We start from the raw sequence: 20,504 nt of genomic DNA on the forward strand, positions 1-20,504 counted from the left end.
TGAACCCTTATACAATGAGAATAATGCCTTCTTTTGCACTCATTGTGCTTATTGTGGGCAACCCAAGAAGCTCCATCTGCAAACCCTGTCTAGAACCTGCTTGTGTGGGGTTGGGGGAGAGACAAAGCGTTTTGCGCTGCATGAGTTGTCTTGCTGTTGGAGTAATTACATTCATGTTGTATAAGGGGGTCTACCTATGCAATTTAACTTGGTTCTTTTACTATATTTTTCTTCTCTTTATTCCTTTTTGTTTTTTTTAATTTCTGTTTTTAAACTGCACCCAAGATGCCTTTGCAGCTTCTCCTGGGGAAGCCCCTGCAGCAGCTGAAGGGGCAGCAGCACCAGCTACCCCAACCCCTGTAGCAGCAGCTCTTGATGCATGTTCAGGAAATGGTGGGTTTTATGTCATTAGATAGTCTCTTGTTTTGCTGGTTTTTGGGGGTTTTTTGTTTTGTTTTTTTTTTTGTTTAAACTACATGGCAGTGTGTTTTTCTGAAAATTTCATACTGTTTGCAATTGGTAAAAACAAACTTTAGACTGAAGAGCATGCTTAACAAAACTGCCTGTTGCCGAGTCCCAGTGACTTCATGTTAATTTGGTAGTGCTAATGAACAGTTCTGTCAGTGCTGAATTTTAACAGTAGCCTGGATAGTCCTTTGTCATATTTGGTTTTTTGGCCTCGTCAAAGAACCTTTAAAAGTTCTCCCCTCTAGTAACTAGTCTTCTCAGCCTTTTAGAAAGCCTTTATTTTAGAAAAACTTAAGTAACATGTCTGGATAAGTAAGCTAGATGTTAGCGCGACCTCCTCTGTGTGCGTGCGTGTATTTGCAGTATGTGCATTGCCTATAGTTGCTTTGTTCTTGACTTCCTCCCTCACTGATCCTAAGTATGCATACACATATATTTCCCCTCTCCTTTTTACAAGACCCCTTTGCCCCATCCGAAGGTAGTGCAGAGGCTGCTCCTGAGCTGGACCTCTTTGCTATGAAGCCAACAGAGACTGCTGTTCCTGTAGTTACCCCTACAACTAGTGCAGCCACTCCAGTTCCTGCAACAACTCCTTCTCCAGCTGCTGCTGTTGCTGCTGCTGCTACTGCTACTACAGCTACTGCCACTACCACCACTACTGCCACCACTTCTGCTACCGCCACCACCTCCGCTCCTCCTGCTCTAGATATATTTGGTGGTAATTTTGTTTTTAACTCTTTGATTCTGGTGGATTGATCTGTCAGGAGTACCAAATGAACGATTCATTGTTGCATGCGTGTTGTGTGCTAGGCTTTCAAAGCAGAGAGCCTGTTAATTTCAAATATGATGTGCAAAATTGGAAACTTCTGTTTTCAGTCCTGCCTTTCAAAAATGAGTTAAAGATGTGTTGTGTTCTTGGCCTTAGATTTATTTGAGTCTGCTCCTGATGCACCTGCAGCACCTAAACCTGATGCTACTCCTAGCATAGATCTCTTTGGTACAGGTAAAGAGAGAATTCTTCTGATACTCTGCTGCTTTGAGCCTGTGTAATGGTGTAAACTTGAATTGAGTGATACTTACTTCTCGTTCTTTCTTTTCTTCCTGAAAGATACATTTTCATCTCCACAACCTGGAGCTTCTCCTGTGCCTGAGAGTTCTCTCACTGGTGATCTCTTATCTGGTGAGTGCTTGTTTTCACAGGCCATTCCACAGACTTCCCGGGTTTGGATTTTTTTCCAAAAGTAAAAAAAAAAAATAAACTTACTGCCAATTTACATCCTTAAACTGAAATATCAAGACATATTAAGTTTTGGGTTTGCTGCTTTGGTCACAAGATGTGCACTTGCTGAAGATGCAAATCATGAAGTGGCTGACACTGAAGTTCAGTAAGTAAGTGATGTGGTTGTTGGGAGAGCAAATCCTCCTCGAGGCATAAGAAAATGCTTAATAAGCAATGTTTTCTTTAAAGTACTGTGGTTTTCAGTTGCTGTGTGAGAAATGTAACACTTTCTGTTTGCAGTTCTAGAGACTATTACCCGAATTTACCAAACCTGTGGTACTAACTGTTGGAGCCCATGTGGCTTTGAAATATTTAGCTATCACTGTTGCCTTGTTGATACTAAATATTATTTATCCTATGCTTACTGCAGTGGATGCATTTGCAGCCCCCTCTCCTCTACCCGCTGCCTCTCCAGCAAAGGTGGATTCTTCAGGTGTGATTGACCTATTTGGTGGTGGGTATTTTTGTTTCCTCACCACTTCAGAGTTGAATCACTTCATTTCGATTACCTTTGCGCTTTGCTAAAGCTGCGGGTTTCCCCCTTCTCAACTTTTCTGTGTGGCCTTAGGGCTGCGTCTGGCACATCTGGTTCTTAAACTTGCACCATAACGAACTGCAAATAAGCTTTCTGGTCCTTCTGTTGTCATGACACTTGCCATTCTGTCCCCAGTCAGTGCATGTGTGGCTCTTCCTCAGATGTCCAGTGAAATTCTGCTCTGTCCTCTTTCTTCATTGCTAATCTCCATGGTCATGCTGTTTCCTCTCAGTTCCGTTTCTCAAAGCAGCTGAACTTTTGAGGGTGATTTGTCTCAAACTGGGTATATCTGAATCATGGGATTTGACAAGGTGGAAATTAGGATGGACACAACCAACTCTAGGCATGTTGAGAAACAGAAGTGGTGCTTAGAAGCAGTGAATTCCAAACATTAGTGAGATATTCCTCTGAGAACATTTCATGTGAGCTAGTGGCTTCTGGCTGGAATGACTCCAAACTTTCAGCCAATGCATTCATCTCCAAAGTCCTGTTGTCTTGAATGCTGTGATTTGTATCTGAGAAGAGGTCCAAATAAAGGAGATTTCTTTCAGGTGCTGGTTTGTTGTACATCCTTTTTCCACCTGAACTTTGCATCCATGGTACTGCTCTGCAATAAGGATGGCCAAGCAGTTTCATTTTCTTCTTCTGATGTATGAAGCTACTTTCTTTTGTCATCTTTTGATAAGTGATGAATTGATGTATTTAATATTGAATGTCTCACTTTTTCTTGATGCTTTCTGGAATTCCCTTTAGATGCTTTTGGAAGTAGTGCTCCTGAACCCCAGCCCACTACCCAGGCTGCTTCTAGTTCCTCAGCTTCTGCAGACCTACTTGCTGGTAATAAAGAACTACTAAAAACTTGTTACTTTAGAGCAATACTAAGAAATGGTGTTTGAAATCTTTTATGTTCTTTGGGTGTAGATAGTGAAATAAAATAATTATTCACAAGATTTCTTAGTACTTTAGTTTAGTTTTAATTAAAACTAGAATGGCTTATAATGGAGGCAATATAATGAAGTACAAGCTAACTTCCTAGATTATCTTCTTTCCATGTTCTTTGTTTTCCTACCTCCCACACAGCCTTATTTTTCTGTACTGTTCACAGAGTATGAGTGTCTCCATGAAGTTTCTTTGGCTGTCTGTAACAGTACTAAAGTTAAGCAATATTTCAGGCTATTCTTCTTGTTCCTTACTGCTAATTAAATTTTGAGTTCATTCAATTTCGTTTCTTTAATTGGGTTGAGCACCTAAATATTAGTAGCTTGAATGACTGACTTGGTAGCAGTCTTGCATTTTGCCAAGGAGAGTGGGTTGATGTGAGCATGGTTTTCTGAGCACAAGGACGGAGAAGTGATAGAGACCTTCTCCTCACACTGGGTGAGATGAGGTCTCTCACCACTGTCACAGCCTATATCAAAGTTTGGATAACTGTATTATTTTAGTCTGCACCCTACAGGTAAGCAGCTTCAGCTGAATTCTTTGTGTTCTACTCTCCAAAATTCTTGCTATACCATATATTGTAGTGGCTGAGCTAAACAGCTCTGACTCCTCCCCATCCCAGTTTGAAGTTTGTAAAGGGCAAAATCCCAACACATGCACTTCTACTTTGAAGACTTGTCTTAAATTCTCCCATGTTTCTGAAAGGGGAATTTGTGTCATGATTTAAATTAATGCTACCCCAGCCAAAACCAGCACAATTTGTAGAATTGGTGGGTAGGTTATCACTACATCTCCAAGTATCTTCTCAAAGTGTGGACATTGTCTAGTTGTGCCACAGGAATGAAGGAAGTTGTCTAGATAATAATAAGGCATACATCCATTCTCAATCAGGAAGCCAGATTCTTAAATTGGGACATAATGTGTAAATGCATGCTAAAGCTTTAGGACAGACTGCTTCAGATTTTAAGGTGGAAGACTACTTTTTTTTTTCATATTTCTTTGATAGGTCTTTGTAGTAGTTTATAGATGGCTTAAGGCCATAGATCAAATTTTAACTAATAGATTCTGGAACATGACAGTCTTTTGCAGTTACATGTGCTATCAGGAGACTGGATGCAACAAGGTTGGTGGACAGAAGCTAATTCTGCTTATGCAAACATTACAGGACAAAATATTTTATGTCATTATCCATAACTAACCTTAAATGCAAGCAGGAATTGTGCTCCATATGGCTTTAAACTTCAGCAACGTGCACTCTGAATCTGATGAGTTGCATTAAATCAAAACCTAAATTATAAAAGTGATGTTCTAAGTCTAAATACTCAAGCAGACCTGAAGCAGTTGGGGTGAATTGATGATTTTTTAAATTTTATTTTATTTATGTTTTGAATATACATTTCAAAGGGCTCCAAGTAGATTTGATTTTATTTTTTTGGCAGACAGAGGGAGTCTATAAACATTGCAGCATATTGCTAAGCATTTGTTCATTCTAGATAATGGCAGATGTATAGCCTGCAGTGTAATCCAGTTTTAAATTTAATAGTGTCTGGAGTTCATATCATGGCTGAAGGCGTGTCCTTCATGGTTTATGAGTGTTTGGTTGTACTAAGTGTTTATATGCATAATGTTATGAGTATACTTACTATTCCTAATTGCTTTACGTGTTCTGCTGTCAAATGAGTTCCTGCCCCTTCTTGGCTTGCTTAGGAATTTTGGAAGAAATGTTTTCCTACTCCAAGCCTTTCAGCAGACAAAACCAGAACTTTGCTGATAAATAAAACAGTCTAGCCATTTTCCCTTCTAGATCTTTCTATTCAATTAAATTGTGTGCTTGTATGTCCTAGTATGTATACAAATAACATGTTCTTATATGAAATCTTACTTGACTGTGTAAAAGCAACCTCAAAATCAGGCAGTTGGGGGTGTCCAGACAACACATCTAACTCAGTTGCTGCTGTTTCTGCAGCCTTTCCTGGGGTCTTGTGCAATCTCTAGACAGCTAGGAACTTGGTTCATTAAAGAATTTTATGGCTTCTGGGCCTGGTATTCCTCTTAAATTGTGCAAGGTGAAAAGCCATGAAATTAAGACCAGTCATCATACAAATCTTCACCAGAAGCTGGGGAGTCCTCTCTTCTGTAGCTGGAAAAACAGACACTTTATGGGGCTTTGCAAAAGCTTACAAAATTTTCTAAACAGAACCTTATTAATGGATATTGGCTCATACCTTTCTGCCAGGCTCCTTGTTCTCACTCAGGAAAGTGGAAAGACAGGCTCTTTAGGTGGCTCCTGTACTTTAGGAATTGCTGCAGTGAGCTGCCTTTGTCATCCCTGGATCTGGTCAACCTGCTTCTGGTCTGGTTCTGTGGAGATCTGTACTTTTGTGCAGGTATTTTAATGCACTGAGCTTTGCCTTGGGCTAGTGGGCAGGTGGTGATCTAGTGTTTTAGCAGGTATCTGCTGCAGACCACCTCCTCAAGAAGAGGCAAGTAGAGGAAGCCTCTTTTAGGCAGCCTGAGAAAGCATCACTGTCACAAGCTTTGTCACTAGGGCAACTGGAGCCACTGTAGCATGTGCTGGAAGGGAGATGGGGAATGCAGCTGGGCATGGGTAGTCTGGAATGCATTAGAGAATCTCTTGATGTGGAGTATACCAGAGTGAGTTCAGTGCCACAGAGATGATGACTTGTGCATATGACACATGCAGAGAGGCTGAACTAGGCTCATTCAGCCTTAAAAAGATGCTTATAGATGTCTAAACTCACAGGAGCATGCAGAGGAGGTTCTTCTTAGAGGTGCACAAAGATAGTAAAAAAAGGAAATGTGTGTGGGAAACTCATTAAATAGTGTAATGGTCTGATATGACAACAGGCCACCCAGAGAGCCAGTAAGAGCTCCTCTTGAAGGTGCTAAGGCAGATGGCTGGGCAACTTGATTTGATTAAACTGACTTTAAACAGGATGTGTGGCTGGCTGACTTCCAGAGATCCCTTCCAACCTACATTATTCCATGACAAACTCATGTCAAGAACAGACTGTGAAGAGATGAGGGCAGATCTCTGATGCCAGTGCATTTTTCCATATTCAGGGTTGGCTACTGTGAGCATGAGACTTGCTGTGGTCTAGGATTTGGATTATGAGGACCTCTTGGTCCCATTATACTGAAGTGAGCCTAATAAACATAGGGAAGCTCACATAGGCTGCTGAAATGTTCTTTATTTTAAAATGGCCTAGTAAGAATTCTCTTTATCATTCCACCCTCTACAGACTGAGGTTTTGGTAAGCAGTCTAACAAGGCTGACTCTAACGTCCTCACCTCTCTTATGTGTTTTTTAAAGGTTTTGGAGGTTCCTTTATTGCTCCCTCTCCATCACCATCCCCAGTCACTCCAGCTCAAACTGGATTACTACAGCCTAACTTTGATGCAGCTTTTGGAACAACAGCTCCAACAACTGGCGGTTCATTTGATGCATCAGGTGAGCTACAGGGTTTCTTCCTGTGAATTTTCTAGTGCATTTTGTGTAGTAGATGAGTTAATGACACCATATTTAGGCTCTGAGTACAGGCAATATCAGTGACCTCCTTTTTCTTTCTTACTGGAAGAACCTCAGGGTGGTGATAAGGCTGGTGTGTGCCCAAGAGCTCTCTGTACCCATTTTTTATTCTACCATGTCAGTAAAAGACAAACTAGTGTATACATCATCCTTGCATGTGCTTGATAGCATGAATCAGGAATTACACAAACAAGGAAAACTCTACTTTGTAAATCAAGTATAGAGGCAAGTCATGTTGCCACTGCTTCTGATGATGCTCTGGAGCCTGCATGGCACCTTAGGGCACACACAACAGAAACTGCCCTAGAGTTCTTTGCCTGACTATAAGCTTAAACTTTTATCACTGCTATCATTTTGTTTGCATCTCTTCCATTCTATATTTTTCATGCTGGGTCCTTGCTACAAACTTAAAATTGGTGAGTTCTACAACTGTACAAGAAAAAAAGATGGAAATAATACTGCTGCTTGGTTATTTGGTTGCTTGCCAGTGCACATGCTACCCCTCCCTGTTGACTTAACATTAGCATGTACCTGAAATACAGATCAGAAGATAGAACTCAGGCATAAGATGTACCAAGCAGTTTGACTTCAAGGGATCTAAAAAATGAACTTCTGAGTTAGATGACTAAGGAGAATAGCACTGTCTGTGTGGATGGTTCTGGTTCCTTCTGATCTCATAAGATGTTAGTAGGTTTTCCCGATTCCCTGCTGCTTGCAAGTGAATAGTAACATCTTGAGACTGCCAATCCTGTTGCTGTGAGATGTCAAGGTATAAGACTGCCTTTGCCACAGTAATTCTGACTGGTGTTTGCAGCAAGATGTTCATTTTAAAAACCTTTAAATGAATATCTCCTGACAAATGTGTGTGTATCTGACATCTCTGTAAGGATGGTTGTAAGAAAAATAGTGTCATGTGGAAGTGGTGCTGTATCTATGTAGATTCAATGCTCCAATTAAATCCCTTTTTTAGGCATGTCTTCTCATGTTAGTTTTCATTGGTATAGTTTTTTGAGGATTATTGTACATTCAGTGTCTAGTAAAATGACATGCATGCCCTTGTTGGCATTACTTTCAATGTCAAATGGTGTTTCGGTAAGACTTGTGGTGTGGTTGTCTGTGCTGTATTCGTTGAGCAACAGCAGAGTAGCAAGCAGTGCATTTTTGATCACAGCTGTGGTTCTAACTCACTTTCCTTTCACTTCCAGTGTTTGATGGCTTAGGTGATCTTCTTATGCCAACTATGGTTCCTTCTGGTCAGCCTGTAGCACCTACAGCCACAGCAACAGTCCCTGCTGCAGCAGCAAGCAAAGGCCTTGGGAGTGATCTTGATTCGTCTCTTGCAAACTTAGTAGGCAGTAAGTGACAAATTTTGGGTTTAAGTGGTGTGGCATGCATGTTGCTTTTCCATGGAGCAAATAATTGTCTATTTTAGCTTGCTTCAGTATCCTCCTGTTCTGCTGTGGAAAGTGGGGAAGCTATCAGCAGGAATAAGGCTTGGTTCAGATAGCTGATTCACTTAGTCTGGGTTTGTCCTTCTTGGAGCCCAGGATCTGAGTCAAATACTGGCATTTGTTTGGTAGGTGTGATTTGTAATATCTGATCATCCCAGCTACATTTCAGAGGCACATCAGACTCTTAATGGATGTGCCCCTCTGTAAAAAGTGGAAAGGTGAAAATTGTCCAAAGTGTCTGACAGCAGTTTAAGCAGCAAAGGAGGTGGACACAAATAGCTGACTTCATGTTTAATGAGAAAAAGAGTAGCAGTGGGGTGATGAGTGCACTCAAGAACAGGCCTTCTTTCAGGGGCAGAGAACTTACCAAACATGTTCTTAAAATGCTGAACTTAAATATGTACTTTCCTGTAGTAGGAAAAAGGGCTAGAGCCTTTGTAATTAGAGATCAGTAGCTGCAACCCCTGCAAAAAACCTAACAGAAACCCACCTAGGCTAAGGTGTAATCCTGCTGAAGTTGTATAAAATGAATACTCCCTCAGTACATGTAAACACACCACAACAAAGATGTAACTGATCTTATGATGCAGACATGGCTGTTAGGTGTGGAGGAAAATACTGTGCTTAGAAGTCAGCAAGACTCCAAATCCCTTCAAATGTCTTCTGCAAATCACCTGCTATATCAAAGTTTGGAGGAGAAAATCAAACAGCAAGTTATGAATTACAGGAGTTATAATGGTCCTGTGAGAAGAGTACTCTTTAAAATTTTACTTAAGGCTTCTTCCAAAGGGTAATTAAAGAAATTATTTGGAGTTTCCATGTGTGACCAAGCAGATAAAGCAGTGGAAAACTTATAGGCAATGTCCACCTTTAGTGTATGTAGAATACAGCTTTTTATTTCTGTATGTGTAATGAGGAAGAGAAACTAGTGTTACCATTCATGGTAAATAGTTTCGTGCTCTCAAATAACTTGGCATTTTGTGGGCCTAAATATAGTTACTTTTATTTGCTGTTGAAGCAAAATTGACTTTCTCAAGTGCAAGACATGTGCAGGGTTTCTCAGATGTTTGTCCTGAAGAATAGGTAGATGTGGCCAGTCCTCTGATGCTGTCTAAATGAAGACAGCCAAAACTTTTTTGCTCTTGATAGGCCCCAATGCAATGAAATGTAAGCTGTTGCTTTGACAGACTCCAATTTTCTAAACGTGTGGTTTCTTTTTTATTTCCTTTTTTCCTTACAATTTTCAGATCTTGGAATTTCTGGTACTACTTCTAAAAAGTAAGTTCAACTTTGCTTAAAGATAAAAGGAAGTTTTCTACTCTGGTGTAAAGCACTACCTCTATTTCAGTGTTTATTAAGTAGCAATGAATTGGTTATATGCTCTGACCTCCCAGTCCAGAAAAATTCTGAAGAAAGTATTCTATTCTGTACAGGTTCACTGAATAATTAAGGTTCAGCATTCCTGATATAGCTTATAAAACTACTGTCTTGAATCTGAGTGTTAGAAATATTTTTTCCTATAAATTACTGTTTTCATGTTGGATAGCTGATTTCCAAACAGCTTATAATGAACAAATAGTCCAGATAATATATATATTTTATAGCTCCTCTCAGTAATCTATGCTAATATGTAATAGTTGTGTTATATTTTTACAGATGTTGGATGTACTTGTTGTGTAGGCATTGAAATACTTCCAAAATAGAAAAGAGGTTAATTCCATGCAGTGATAACTTTCTTTTTGCAAAAAGAAATACTTACAACATTGCATTTATGTTTTCGTCTTCCTAATCTAACTGCTTGCTTGTGCCCTGAGCCTTCCTCTGTATGCAAGACTTCAAAATGTTTTGTGTCTCTGTGATAGGAGGGATGTGCACAAACATATCATGAGGTTTAGCCTCAAAATGTAGCTTCCTTCAATCTACTTTGTTCAAATGGTGTATTTTATTCTGGGTAGGGCAGCCTGTAACAAAACCTGGTTTTTCGACAGCCCTTTTATTCTATGAATGATTTGTTTCTCTTGTATCTATCAACTTTTTGCAGAACTGAATGCTTTCCTTCTCCAGCTGTCTGAGCAAGATTTCCAGCACTGAAATGGCCTTTCAAAGACATCTAGCAGGCAGCTCTCCTGCCTGGCCCCAGTAGAATAGGCAGTAGCAGTCCCTCTTCCTACTTTGCAAGGGTATATGTGATATGTTACCTTCAGTCAATACTAAGCAAAACTTCTCTTTAATTCTCACCACAAAGGCCATAACCATGTAACTGACTTCAGCGTAGAGTGTTCTGGTGTCTACTGCTAACAACCCTTGAAACTGAGTGTCACTAAAAGTAAATCTTTCTGTTAATAACTGCATACACCATAAGCTAATGTAGCTGCACGTCTAATGCTAATGTATGCTGCAACTGCTTTTCATTTTCACTGTGGAAGTGTTCAAATAATAGCCTGCCTCTCTCCCTCTCTGTTAGGGGAGACCTGCAGTGGAATGCTGGAGAGAAAAAGTTAACAGGAGGAGCGAACTGGCAGCCAAAAGTAGCACCTGCAACATGGTCAACTGGTGGTGTCCCAGGTGGTCCTTTGGTAGGTGGTTAATCCATAGACAGCACTGGTATTGGACTTCCAATATTTGATGAGGCTGTGCAAGCATACCTGCAGGGTCTGCTCCGCTCTACTGAGGCTAAAGAGTTTGCTTCTGTGTAAATTATATGAGTATTTCAAGTCACATTTTTTAAGAACCCATTTACAGTGGGTATAAATAAACAATTGAGTAGTAAATGAAAAATACACTAGCTTGTGTATCAAGGTATTGCTCTACCTGTACGTTTAATACCTGTGGGCATTTCCAAGTGTGTGATTAGCCATGTAGATCTGGCCAGGATCAGGGCCAGGTCAAGTGCTCAAAATAAAATATTATTGATCCAAAGCTGATGTACTATAAGGAGAGAAAGTACGTAGGTTTTCCACAAGTTTTACTGGATGAAGTAGATCAAAAGACTACACAGTATTCATACTGATCAAGTACCTGATGTTAGATTAGGAGTAGGTAGCTTATTTAGCAGGGTAGAGCAGTTGGAAAAGGTAAGATTACCCTGTAAAAAGCATCAGAAGGCACTAATTTTGAGAGAAGAGGGTCAAATTGAGCTAAAAATCTAAACTTGGAACAAGAGCAACTTGATAATGAGTGAGCTACAAAAGTATTCTGCAGAGAAGTAATACCTCATCTCATCAACCTCATCAAATGTCTCACAAGGCTTAAAACAGCCTCCATTTGAACGAGGTTGGGTTGGCAAAGGAAAGAAAGAACTCTGAAAGGGGACCATGACCACTTCAGTTCCTTGCTGCCACAGTCAGGTGTTGACATGACTCTGAGCACGTTCCATAATGCTATGGAAGACACAAGAATTCTCTGTACCTCACTTATGTGTTAGTTGTAACATCAACTTTTTTTTTCTTGATAGAAAGGCTGGGCAATACTGTACAGTGTAAGTGAATTTTTTTTGACCTTTTACTGCACTTACTAAACATGAAGATACTAACAGCACTCACCTGCACTACAGTTACTACTGCTGGCTTTAAAACTAGCTAGAAGCTTCTAACACAGCTCCCCTTGGACTGTCTGTCCAACAGACAATTCTCAGCCAGTGATTTGAATATGGCAATAGTGATTAACCATTTCTGTGCTGTAAGCTTGAAAATTATCTCTTTACTGCTTTATTTGATGTGAACTACCTGATGACTTGTACTGCCTGAAATTTTGAGCTTCTGCAGCATCAGTCTGATCTTGTAGTGATTTTACCATCTGAGAAGTAATTGGTCTTTCTGGGAAGCTGGGTAGTTTTGGTACCATTTTATGAAACATTTGTGTTGTATATATTTCTTCAGAATCATGCACTTAGGTACTTTTTGAAACCAAAGAAACCCAGGTCTGCAGGCAAAATAAATGTGAATGAAAAAAATGAAGCTTTTATTTGTGTCACTGTTGAACCACTTAAGTTTTGGTCACTTCTTGCCTTCCTTGTGAGCTTTCAATTCCAGGATTAAAATCAGCAGAATTACATCAAACCCCATGCCCTCAAGTGACCTTGTGCTTAGAGGCAGGAGCAGATTCAGTTTGTATGGCCATTTTCTTGGCATCTGCCTGACTGGATATTGAGCTACAATGTGTACTGTGTAAAAGCAGTCAGATCACTGCATCTGATGTCATTAACCTGTGTGGTTTAGTTTCTTGCTTTACATACCTGACTGTCCAGATCTTGGTTTTAGTTTGGAGACTCTGCTAGCACGGTATAATTTTTAACTGAAATGCTTCCCTGAAACTTTCAGACTAGAATAGAGTTCATAAATTCTTAGCCAGAAAATGTAGTAGTTTGGATAAATAAGTCTGGGACAGGTTATCTTGACTTGTCTCCAACTTCTTAAAAAACTGGCATGTTTTAGTCTGGAAGCAAGGATCAACCAAAGGCACTAAAATGCAGCATTCACAGAAGTGGACTGTACAGTTCCAGCGTATCTCCAGAGACACACTCTCCTTTGAACTGTAAGTGTGCTAGCTGCTCTCCACGTGTCGTGGGATGTTACTGACTCGAGGCGGGTGATAAAGATGTGGAGGCACAGGCACAACCATACAGCTCCTGTAACAGCCTGAGAAATGGTGCCAGTATGCTTAGGCCATACAAGAGCAATAATGAAATCCTACTGCCCTTTTTACATCCCTTCCTTGAATACTTTCTGCCTCTCCTCAGAGTTGTTCATAATTTGCGTTGTATATATCTGTGAAAAGGAAAGGTTTAGATGTCTTCAAGGCTATAAGGAGACACTGCATGGGAGTTACACAGAAGGCAGCCAAAAGGGATGATGCGTAGGCTGTGCTAAATAAGTGAGGTGGGGTGGCCTTTTTAAAGGTGCTCTTGTGCTGTATATCCAGTCAGACTACTCAACTAACAGTTCTCCCTGAATTGTAGTGGAAGATAACCTTTTGTTTTTGTCCTTTTATTATTTGAATGAAAATCGTACCAATATGAATGAAAATCATAGCAAGACAAACTAAACTGTCCTTAGTAATGGTTCTGATTGTGGTTTAAGTGTGTGAACTTATGCTTTAACTTCAATGAATCTTGGTGCATAATTATTTTTTCTTCACTGTAAACTAATTATAGCAGCTATTTCCTTTAGCTTTACAGTCTGCTTAAGCTTTTACTAAAATACACTGCTACAATAAGTGTCATAGTGTGTTAGCTGTTATGAAATTTGGGTGCTTTCTTACACTGTTAGAAGGAGAAGGAAACTGTGTTTTCTTGGGCCTATTTTGAGTTGTAGTCAGTAAATGGACTCTGTTCATGAAGAGAATGGAGTCTGTCACCATTGCTTTCTCATGAAGAAAGAAGCTGAGCATAAGGACTCATTCAGCTCTCTCATTCTTTGAAGCATTGTGGTTTTGAGGCTGCATATGTGCTGCATAACAGTCCTACTTTCCAGAACAGCTTTGAGAATGCTTGAGACTCTGTGTGGTTTCCAGATGGTTGCTGTTAGATTTTTGTGCTTTTTTGCCTTTTTTTTTTTTTTTTTTAGGCGGGAGCTGTGCCTCCAGCAAGTGCTGTTCCTGCAGCAGCAGGTACTCCACCTGTCCCACAGCCAGGAGCAGCATTTGGGATGGTGAGTCTCTTTTGCTACACCTCTGTCCTTCCCTCACCCAGCCCCTGCTGACTCAGTGTTGGTTTGCAGCCCCCAGCAGGTGCAGGGGTGCCCATGATGCCCCAGCAGCCGGTGATGTACGGGCAGCCCATGATGAGGCCCCCGTTTGGAGCCGCCGCTGGCCCTGGTGTACAGGTGAGCATCGTGGCTACACCAATGCTTTATTGCTCTCCATGTCTCTAGAAAGTAGCTTGTGTCTGTGCATTATGTCAGCTCAGCTCTAGCTCTGGGCCAAGGATCAGCTGCCTGCCTTGCAGCAAATCACATGAACCACCTGGAATTTTTTTGCAGTTGCCTTATATGAGACCAATGGAACAGGTTTGAAAAGTCTCCTAGAGCTAACTGCATCCAAGATCTGGTTTTGGAGGATATTTGAATAAAGGTCCAAGTGGAACTCTCAGGCACTGCTATTCTGTTCACAGCCTACCAAAATTTACTATAGCTACACTCAGCAGGTGATGCAGCATAAGCTGTAACACCTGTCCCAGGCTATTACTTCAAATAGAGTTTGGTTTGTAATACCACTGAAAAGAAAAAACCTTTCCAAAGGAGATGCAGGAAATTATTTAGCTGTAGTATTTTTCTTTTTGTGAGTTAGAAGTCCATCTTGCCTTTCAAGTAAGGAGGGAGATGGAAGTTGATTCTGCAGCTGTAAAAGCTCATTGGTAACCCTGGAAACCAGGCTGCCCTTGTTTTGCAAATACTAAGCAATCAACATATAGCAAGCCACCATTTTTATGTAGGGAACTACATTCCCAGTGAAGCTTGTCAAGGTTTTCTGTGTAAAAATAGAAAGAACTTGAAACTGCTGTAAGTAAGAATATACTTAGTCTTGCTTTTCCTTCCACTTTAAACTATCTCTGCACTTACCAAGAATACCATGATGGGACACAGAAATTTTTTTCTGAGAGTGCTCATCAAGGTGCCAGGGCTAGATATAAAATACCTCTTGTGCCCTAAGTTGAGGTAGGAATGGGGAGGAGTAAGGGCAGAATGGGAGAATCATTCGACCACCATAATCAGAAGTTTTGCATGGAACTTCAAAACCGATGTTTTCTATTGAATGACCATTTTTATACCTGTCAAAGGTGAAACCCAGTATGATCTAGTCATATTTCCAGTTTGTTTTGGACTCTTATTTACATTACCAATGTCAAATAATTTGTACTTAACTGCTAGTAACAGGGAATTTCAGTACCCTGGAGGATGCACTCTGCTTGCTCTGAACTTGGTTTTTAACATCTAACAATTGTCTCTTCTGTGTGGGTTGAAGGTTCTAACACCTCCCTGTTTTACAGGGAGGGAGGGATCTCAAGCTATGCTAGTTAAAATCTGCAGTATTTATAGCCCTAGCCACTAAACCTGCCAAACATTGTTATGGAATCCAAACAATGCTTGAGCAAAACGGCTGGACTTCAGACAAATGAGAACTTTTTATGCTTGCAATGTGCTTGTGTGAGAACTGCCTGTGTCTATCTAACGCTTGTGTATTCTTGTCTGCTTTGTTTTTTTCCTGCCTTCCTGGCTGGCGTCTGTCAGCTTTCTCCAAGCCCAACTCCTGCTACTCAGAGCCCCAAGAAACCTCCAACAAAGGACCCATTAGCGGATCTTAACATCAAGGATTTCTTGTAAACGATAAGGTATTCTGTGGCTGCCTGCTCGAGCATGTCACTCTCTGGTACATGTCTGGCACACAGATGTTGTTTAGGTTGAATATGACAGATAAAATCGCAGCTGCAGAGCTAGAAACATGCACTGTATCGAAAACCAAATTCTCTGTCCACACTCTTAACTTTAGCCTGAAATCTTGACTCACAGATAAACTTTTTCTAACAGTTGCTTTTGGCAAAAAAAAAAAGTATCTTCAATGCATAACTTCCTTTTTTTTTTCCTTGTTTCCATTTAGTCCAAGCATTCATGTTTGGGTATTTTCTTGAAGTTATTACTGAAACACATAGACTGGTAGCAGGGTACAAATTGTGGGGGGAGGGAAATGGTGCAGAAGAGGCTTTTTCCACTCTTGTGGGTGTTGAAACAGATTTGGTATCATAGGTGTGAAGGTGTCAAAAGGGGAAAAACTTAGATATTCTTGTCATCAAGGGGAAGTTGTTTGCAGCTCTTCACTGCTGCCAGCTAATGTTCTACCCTGCCATACAATTTTTCAAGGCACTGCTTTTCTGAATGGTAAGGCTCTGAGGTCCTGAGCAGTGCTGTGTAGAGCAACAATGGGGAGGAACAGAGGAGTAAATGCAAAGAAAAATGGAGGAGAGGCAAAAACCAGTACCTCCTGCTGCATAAAGGAAGGAAATAAAGGCCAAAACATTATTCTGATGGTTCTGGAGGGCCTAAGTAGGAGTATAAAATTGAATTAATGCTTAAGCCAATTAAAAAATAATAATGCAGAAATAAGGTATGCATTTTATAATTAAGTCTAGAATAAGGTGAGGAGAGGACAATCATTACATAACTTTAAAGCCTTCTTCATGAGTCACTTTTCTTCCTTCCTAGAGCTTAATTCTAAAATTTGTTCTGAGCCCACTCTGCACTGGAGCTGGCAGCAGTGATTCAGGCTGCTCTTAGTAGGCATCTCCCAGTTCCACTTCACCCTTCTCCCAGTTCCAGCCCCAGAGAGGTGTACCTGGCACTTGGCAGAGACAGCCAGGAGTGGAGATACACCACTGCTGGGACTCACTGCTTTCAACTTGTATTTATAATAGAAAGATTCATAACTGGCTGTGGGAAGACTGCTGCTTCACTAGAATCTGATGGTAAATCCTTTGAGATGTGGAGAGATGAGCAGATTTCGTGTTCTTTGTAGAACATGGTTTACTAACTCGCTATATCAGTTTTCATCTAATACTTTTCTATATTCACAGCTGCGTTTTTTCTGACTGGATGCTAAAAACGTGAGTTTGGAGACTACAAATGGATGCTCAGAGTTTCTCAGTGAGCCACCAGTACCAAACCCAGTGCTTACTCAGACTTTCTCTTCCTCCTGAAACGTGTAGCACAGCTGTGAAAGTGAACATTAGGAATGTGTACTACCTTAGCTGTTATCCCTACTCTCTCGAAATTTGTGTACTTGGGTTATTTGTGTTTTACAATTTAAACAATGGATGTATGTTTCTGATGCCTTCTAGTGCTTTTCTGAACCTATCCCACAGGGGCAGATTATGCAGCTGTTGTTTGGTGAGCCATTTGGAGCAATGTCTGTGGTTTTTGAAGGTTTCAATGTATATAACTTTTTGAGGACACCCAAAGTTCCCCTAGGACTCAATTTCTCCTTTATCTGTTACAAAACATAGTGTGATAATACCAGATAGTAAAGAAAATACTTACAAAATTGTGCAGAATACCTTTTTTTTTCCAGTCACAGGAATCTCAATTGTCGTGAAAAAAATGTTTTATTTTTGTGGCACTGTATATGTTAAAATAATTTAAAGTAATATAAAGGAAAACTTCCATAACAAATACTTTTTCAATGATTTACCAAGAATGAAAACCCATATCGGAAAAAATACCATATTTATTGCTGTTTTTATTTTTAAATCTATTTTAATTCTTTAAGTTTTTGCATTTATAATTGGCATATTTATCAGTTCTTGCTAAATGCACTGAAAATAAGTAAAGGGTCAGTTTCTCTCCATGTAGTTGGGAAAAAGCAACCCTAGTTGTGCTGACAGTAAAGGATTTCAAATACGAGAGCACTTTTTGGTATATCTGTAGTCAAAACATTACAAGTGATGTTACTCATCTCTGTTCAGTTCTTCTGTACATCTCTTAATTTAGTGCTTACCTGTGTATGCCTTAGGATAGTGTTTTCTCATTGCCCCGAATGCGCTGTGAGTAGCTTTTGTATTATTGGTGATTAGATTTAATTCTGATCCGGAGATCCATGCCCTTTACTGTACATACTGTGTTCCTTTGATTTTTATTTGTTCTCATACTGTTTCTGCTGATGGCTTGGTGTAAGATCTTGACTCTTCAATGAGGTCACTGTTGATCAGTGTTACAAGTGGCTTGGCAGTTCTCTGTAAAAGCATATTGGGTTGGAAAGATATTCACCTAAAGTCTTTCAAATGAACTATTTAATCAATGTATGGTACCATTAAAAGTGGTTGTATCTGAATTTGCTGTGGGGATAACATACACTGTAATGGGAAAGTTCTATAAAAAGTTAATTTCAAAATGGCTTTTCTTTGTATTTCAGTTTAAAAAAAAAATCCCAAACAAAAAAAAACCCAAAAAACAAAAAACCCCAGTGCATGTGTGCCCTCTGAGATGCAATAAACACCTTGATCAAAGTAAATATCTTGTTGCCAGTTTCATACTCATTAAGATGTTGAGCACAATAATATAGTCTGAGAGGGTTTGGGTCCTGACACTGATTGGTGAGTCTCCTGCATATGGGAATGATTTTTATAGAATTATAGAATGATTTAAATTGGAAAAGACATCTAAGATCGTAGAGTCCAACTGTTAACCTAACACTGCCACCTCCTGCCCATCCATGTCCCTAAGTGCCACATCGACAGCTTTCTGCCCTCATTGCACCAATTTTGCAGCCAATTAATTACCAAGTGTGTCCTAGAGGATTTTTTTAATAATTTCTTTTATGTATCTGAATAACCCCATCAATAATCTCATCTCTTTACCATTCCCAGCTGTTTTCAGCTGTGCCCAGCGTATGGCAACCATGGGTAGGAAAAGCTGGCTCAGGGACTGCCCCAGGACTGTAAAGGCCTTTCTTGGAAGGGTGTTGGGTGGAAGGGTGGGTGGGGGGCAGGGCTGCACTTGGGGGAGCCCAGAACCCTCTTGTCACAGTGCCATCACCTGGCACTGCAGGATTTGCAATGCCCCAGGGCAGGATAAAGGGGGCATTGATTTTATATCTCATCCTTATGATGAGTTCTCAGTTGCATCCCAAATTTCTGGATTAAAAATGGGTAAGGCTCAGCAAATCGCTGTGTTTCCTCACTATTAAGACCTGGACAAGGTCAGTAACTGCACCCCCAGAAAGGCTCACCGTGGTTTTTCCTACCCTGCCTGTGTGCTGTGTCTTGCCAAATGCAGAGAATGCTTGACTTCTTACCACTGTGTTGTGCATGTCTTCTCAAGGACAGCATTTTCAGAGAGGAATCATAATCAAACAAGTAAATATATTTAGACAAGCTCATTAGTGTCTTACTGAAATTGAGAGGATGAGCTGCTACTCACTGAATTGCAAATGAATGTTTACAACATCACATGTTTCAAGGGGCCAGACCTCAGGGTGAGGGTTTTCTCCTTGCCAGGTATGTGCTCCTACCAGAGAATAATTTGCTTTCTGCATTAACTTCATCCATGTCCACAGCCCTTGTCCTGATTCTGGTTCATTCTCTGTAGATGTCATGGCCAACAGCTCTGTGTGTGTGTGATTTGTTATTCTGTGAGTAAATAGAAGCCTGGACAAAAAGGAAGCTTGGGGGAAAAGCATGCACAAGTTTGTTCTCTGTGGGAAGTAAAACCAGTGTATTTCCCCAGATGCTGACTAAGGCTAAACAAGTGACTTGCTCTCCCTAGCACAAAGGAGTTATAAAATCTGGCTTGCAAGGCAGCCACGTGGTTGTCTCCTGGCCTGTAGACAAGAACATGTTCTTGTTATCATCTGAGTTTCCTCATCCAGGCACGAACGTGTCTGTGTCCTGCTATGACTAACCACTTTTCAATACAAGCTGTAGGGACGAGTGGGTGGAAAGGAGTGCTCCCATCTGCAGAAAGAAGAAACTGTCTCCTTCCCCTGCATTTTTCATGAGAGGAGGACAGATTTCAGACAGCTGATATGTCCCTTATCCAAGTTCTTATTGACCTGTGTGCTGACTTCTTTGAAAGCTGGCACCTCTGGCCACAAGGCTTTTGTAGCTCCTCCTTAAGCTGTGAGTGCCTTAAGGAGTGGTAAACACCTGGAGAACCTGAACTCAGCCTATTGCAGAGGTTTGAAAAAAATCCAACTCATTCTGCAGAATGGATTTTTTTTTTTTAATGTTTGGAGTTAGCATTGCCTCCACTCCTTTGTTCATTTGTTCATTAATTTTAATTTGCTTTATTTGAAAATTTTAGCTGTAAATATACTGTAGCTTGAGTTGATGGCTTCTGGATTGATGCTGGTGTTTCCACAGATGAAAGTTTGGATGGTGAGAACTAAACCTCTAAGTTGTCTTCTAAGATCCTGGGGACCACCTTAGCCTTTCAGGCTGGTTGCACAGTCAGGCTGCTGCCTGAACTTCCATTCTTAAGATTTAGTAAGGCAGCTGCAAAGGCTAGTGACTTGCCCTAAAAACAAGCAGGAAAGTCAAGAGCAAAAGCTGTTCTGGGGTGGGGGCAAAAGAGAGGGAAAGGAAGATTTGCTTCCGATTTGCTTTGATATGATGGGGTACTACTTACTGGGGGCAGAGAGCACCTAGTTCATGAAATGTCTGGTGGCCACAGCTGACATTGTTTTGTCTTTGTGACATGAACATTTGCTCCTGCCCCTCCTTCCCCATCTCTCATCCCAGAATAAGAGCTGCATGCTCAGATAACTTACTCTGCATGGGGAAGGAAAAACATCCCAATA

General features: G+C 40.6%; 1 protein-coding gene across 1 annotated transcript in view; it reads left to right on the forward strand.

The window, feature by feature from the left end:
• Positions 1 to 18,218, forward strand: part of SNAP91 (synaptosome associated protein 91) — a 63,386-nt gene extending 45,168 nt beyond the window's left edge. Inside the window, exons 17-30 of the mRNA XM_066547374.1 lie at positions 286 to 393; positions 926 to 1,186; positions 1,394 to 1,471; positions 1,577 to 1,648; positions 2,118 to 2,201; positions 3,036 to 3,119; positions 6,556 to 6,693; positions 7,977 to 8,126; positions 9,470 to 9,500; positions 10,687 to 10,798; positions 13,787 to 13,870; positions 13,940 to 14,044; positions 15,449 to 15,549; positions 16,786 to 18,218. Of these exons, the coding sequence (XP_066403471.1) occupies positions 286 to 393; positions 926 to 1,186; positions 1,394 to 1,471; positions 1,577 to 1,648; positions 2,118 to 2,201; positions 3,036 to 3,119; positions 6,556 to 6,693; positions 7,977 to 8,126; positions 9,470 to 9,500; positions 10,687 to 10,798; positions 13,787 to 13,870; positions 13,940 to 14,044; positions 15,449 to 15,541 (1,400 nt within the window). The 3' untranslated portion in view covers positions 15,542 to 15,549; positions 16,786 to 18,218. The remainder of the gene's footprint in view (positions 1 to 285; positions 394 to 925; positions 1,187 to 1,393; positions 1,472 to 1,576; positions 1,649 to 2,117; positions 2,202 to 3,035; positions 3,120 to 6,555; positions 6,694 to 7,976; positions 8,127 to 9,469; positions 9,501 to 10,686; positions 10,799 to 13,786; positions 13,871 to 13,939; positions 14,045 to 15,448; positions 15,550 to 16,785) is intronic.
• The last annotated feature ends 2,286 nt before the right edge of the window (positions 18,219 to 20,504 follow it).

Source organism: Molothrus aeneus, chromosome 3 (assembly GCF_037042795.1).
Source record: "Molothrus aeneus isolate 106 chromosome 3, BPBGC_Maene_1.0, whole genome shotgun sequence".
In the NCBI taxonomy this organism is placed as follows: domain Eukaryota; kingdom Metazoa; phylum Chordata; class Aves; order Passeriformes; family Icteridae; genus Molothrus; species Molothrus aeneus.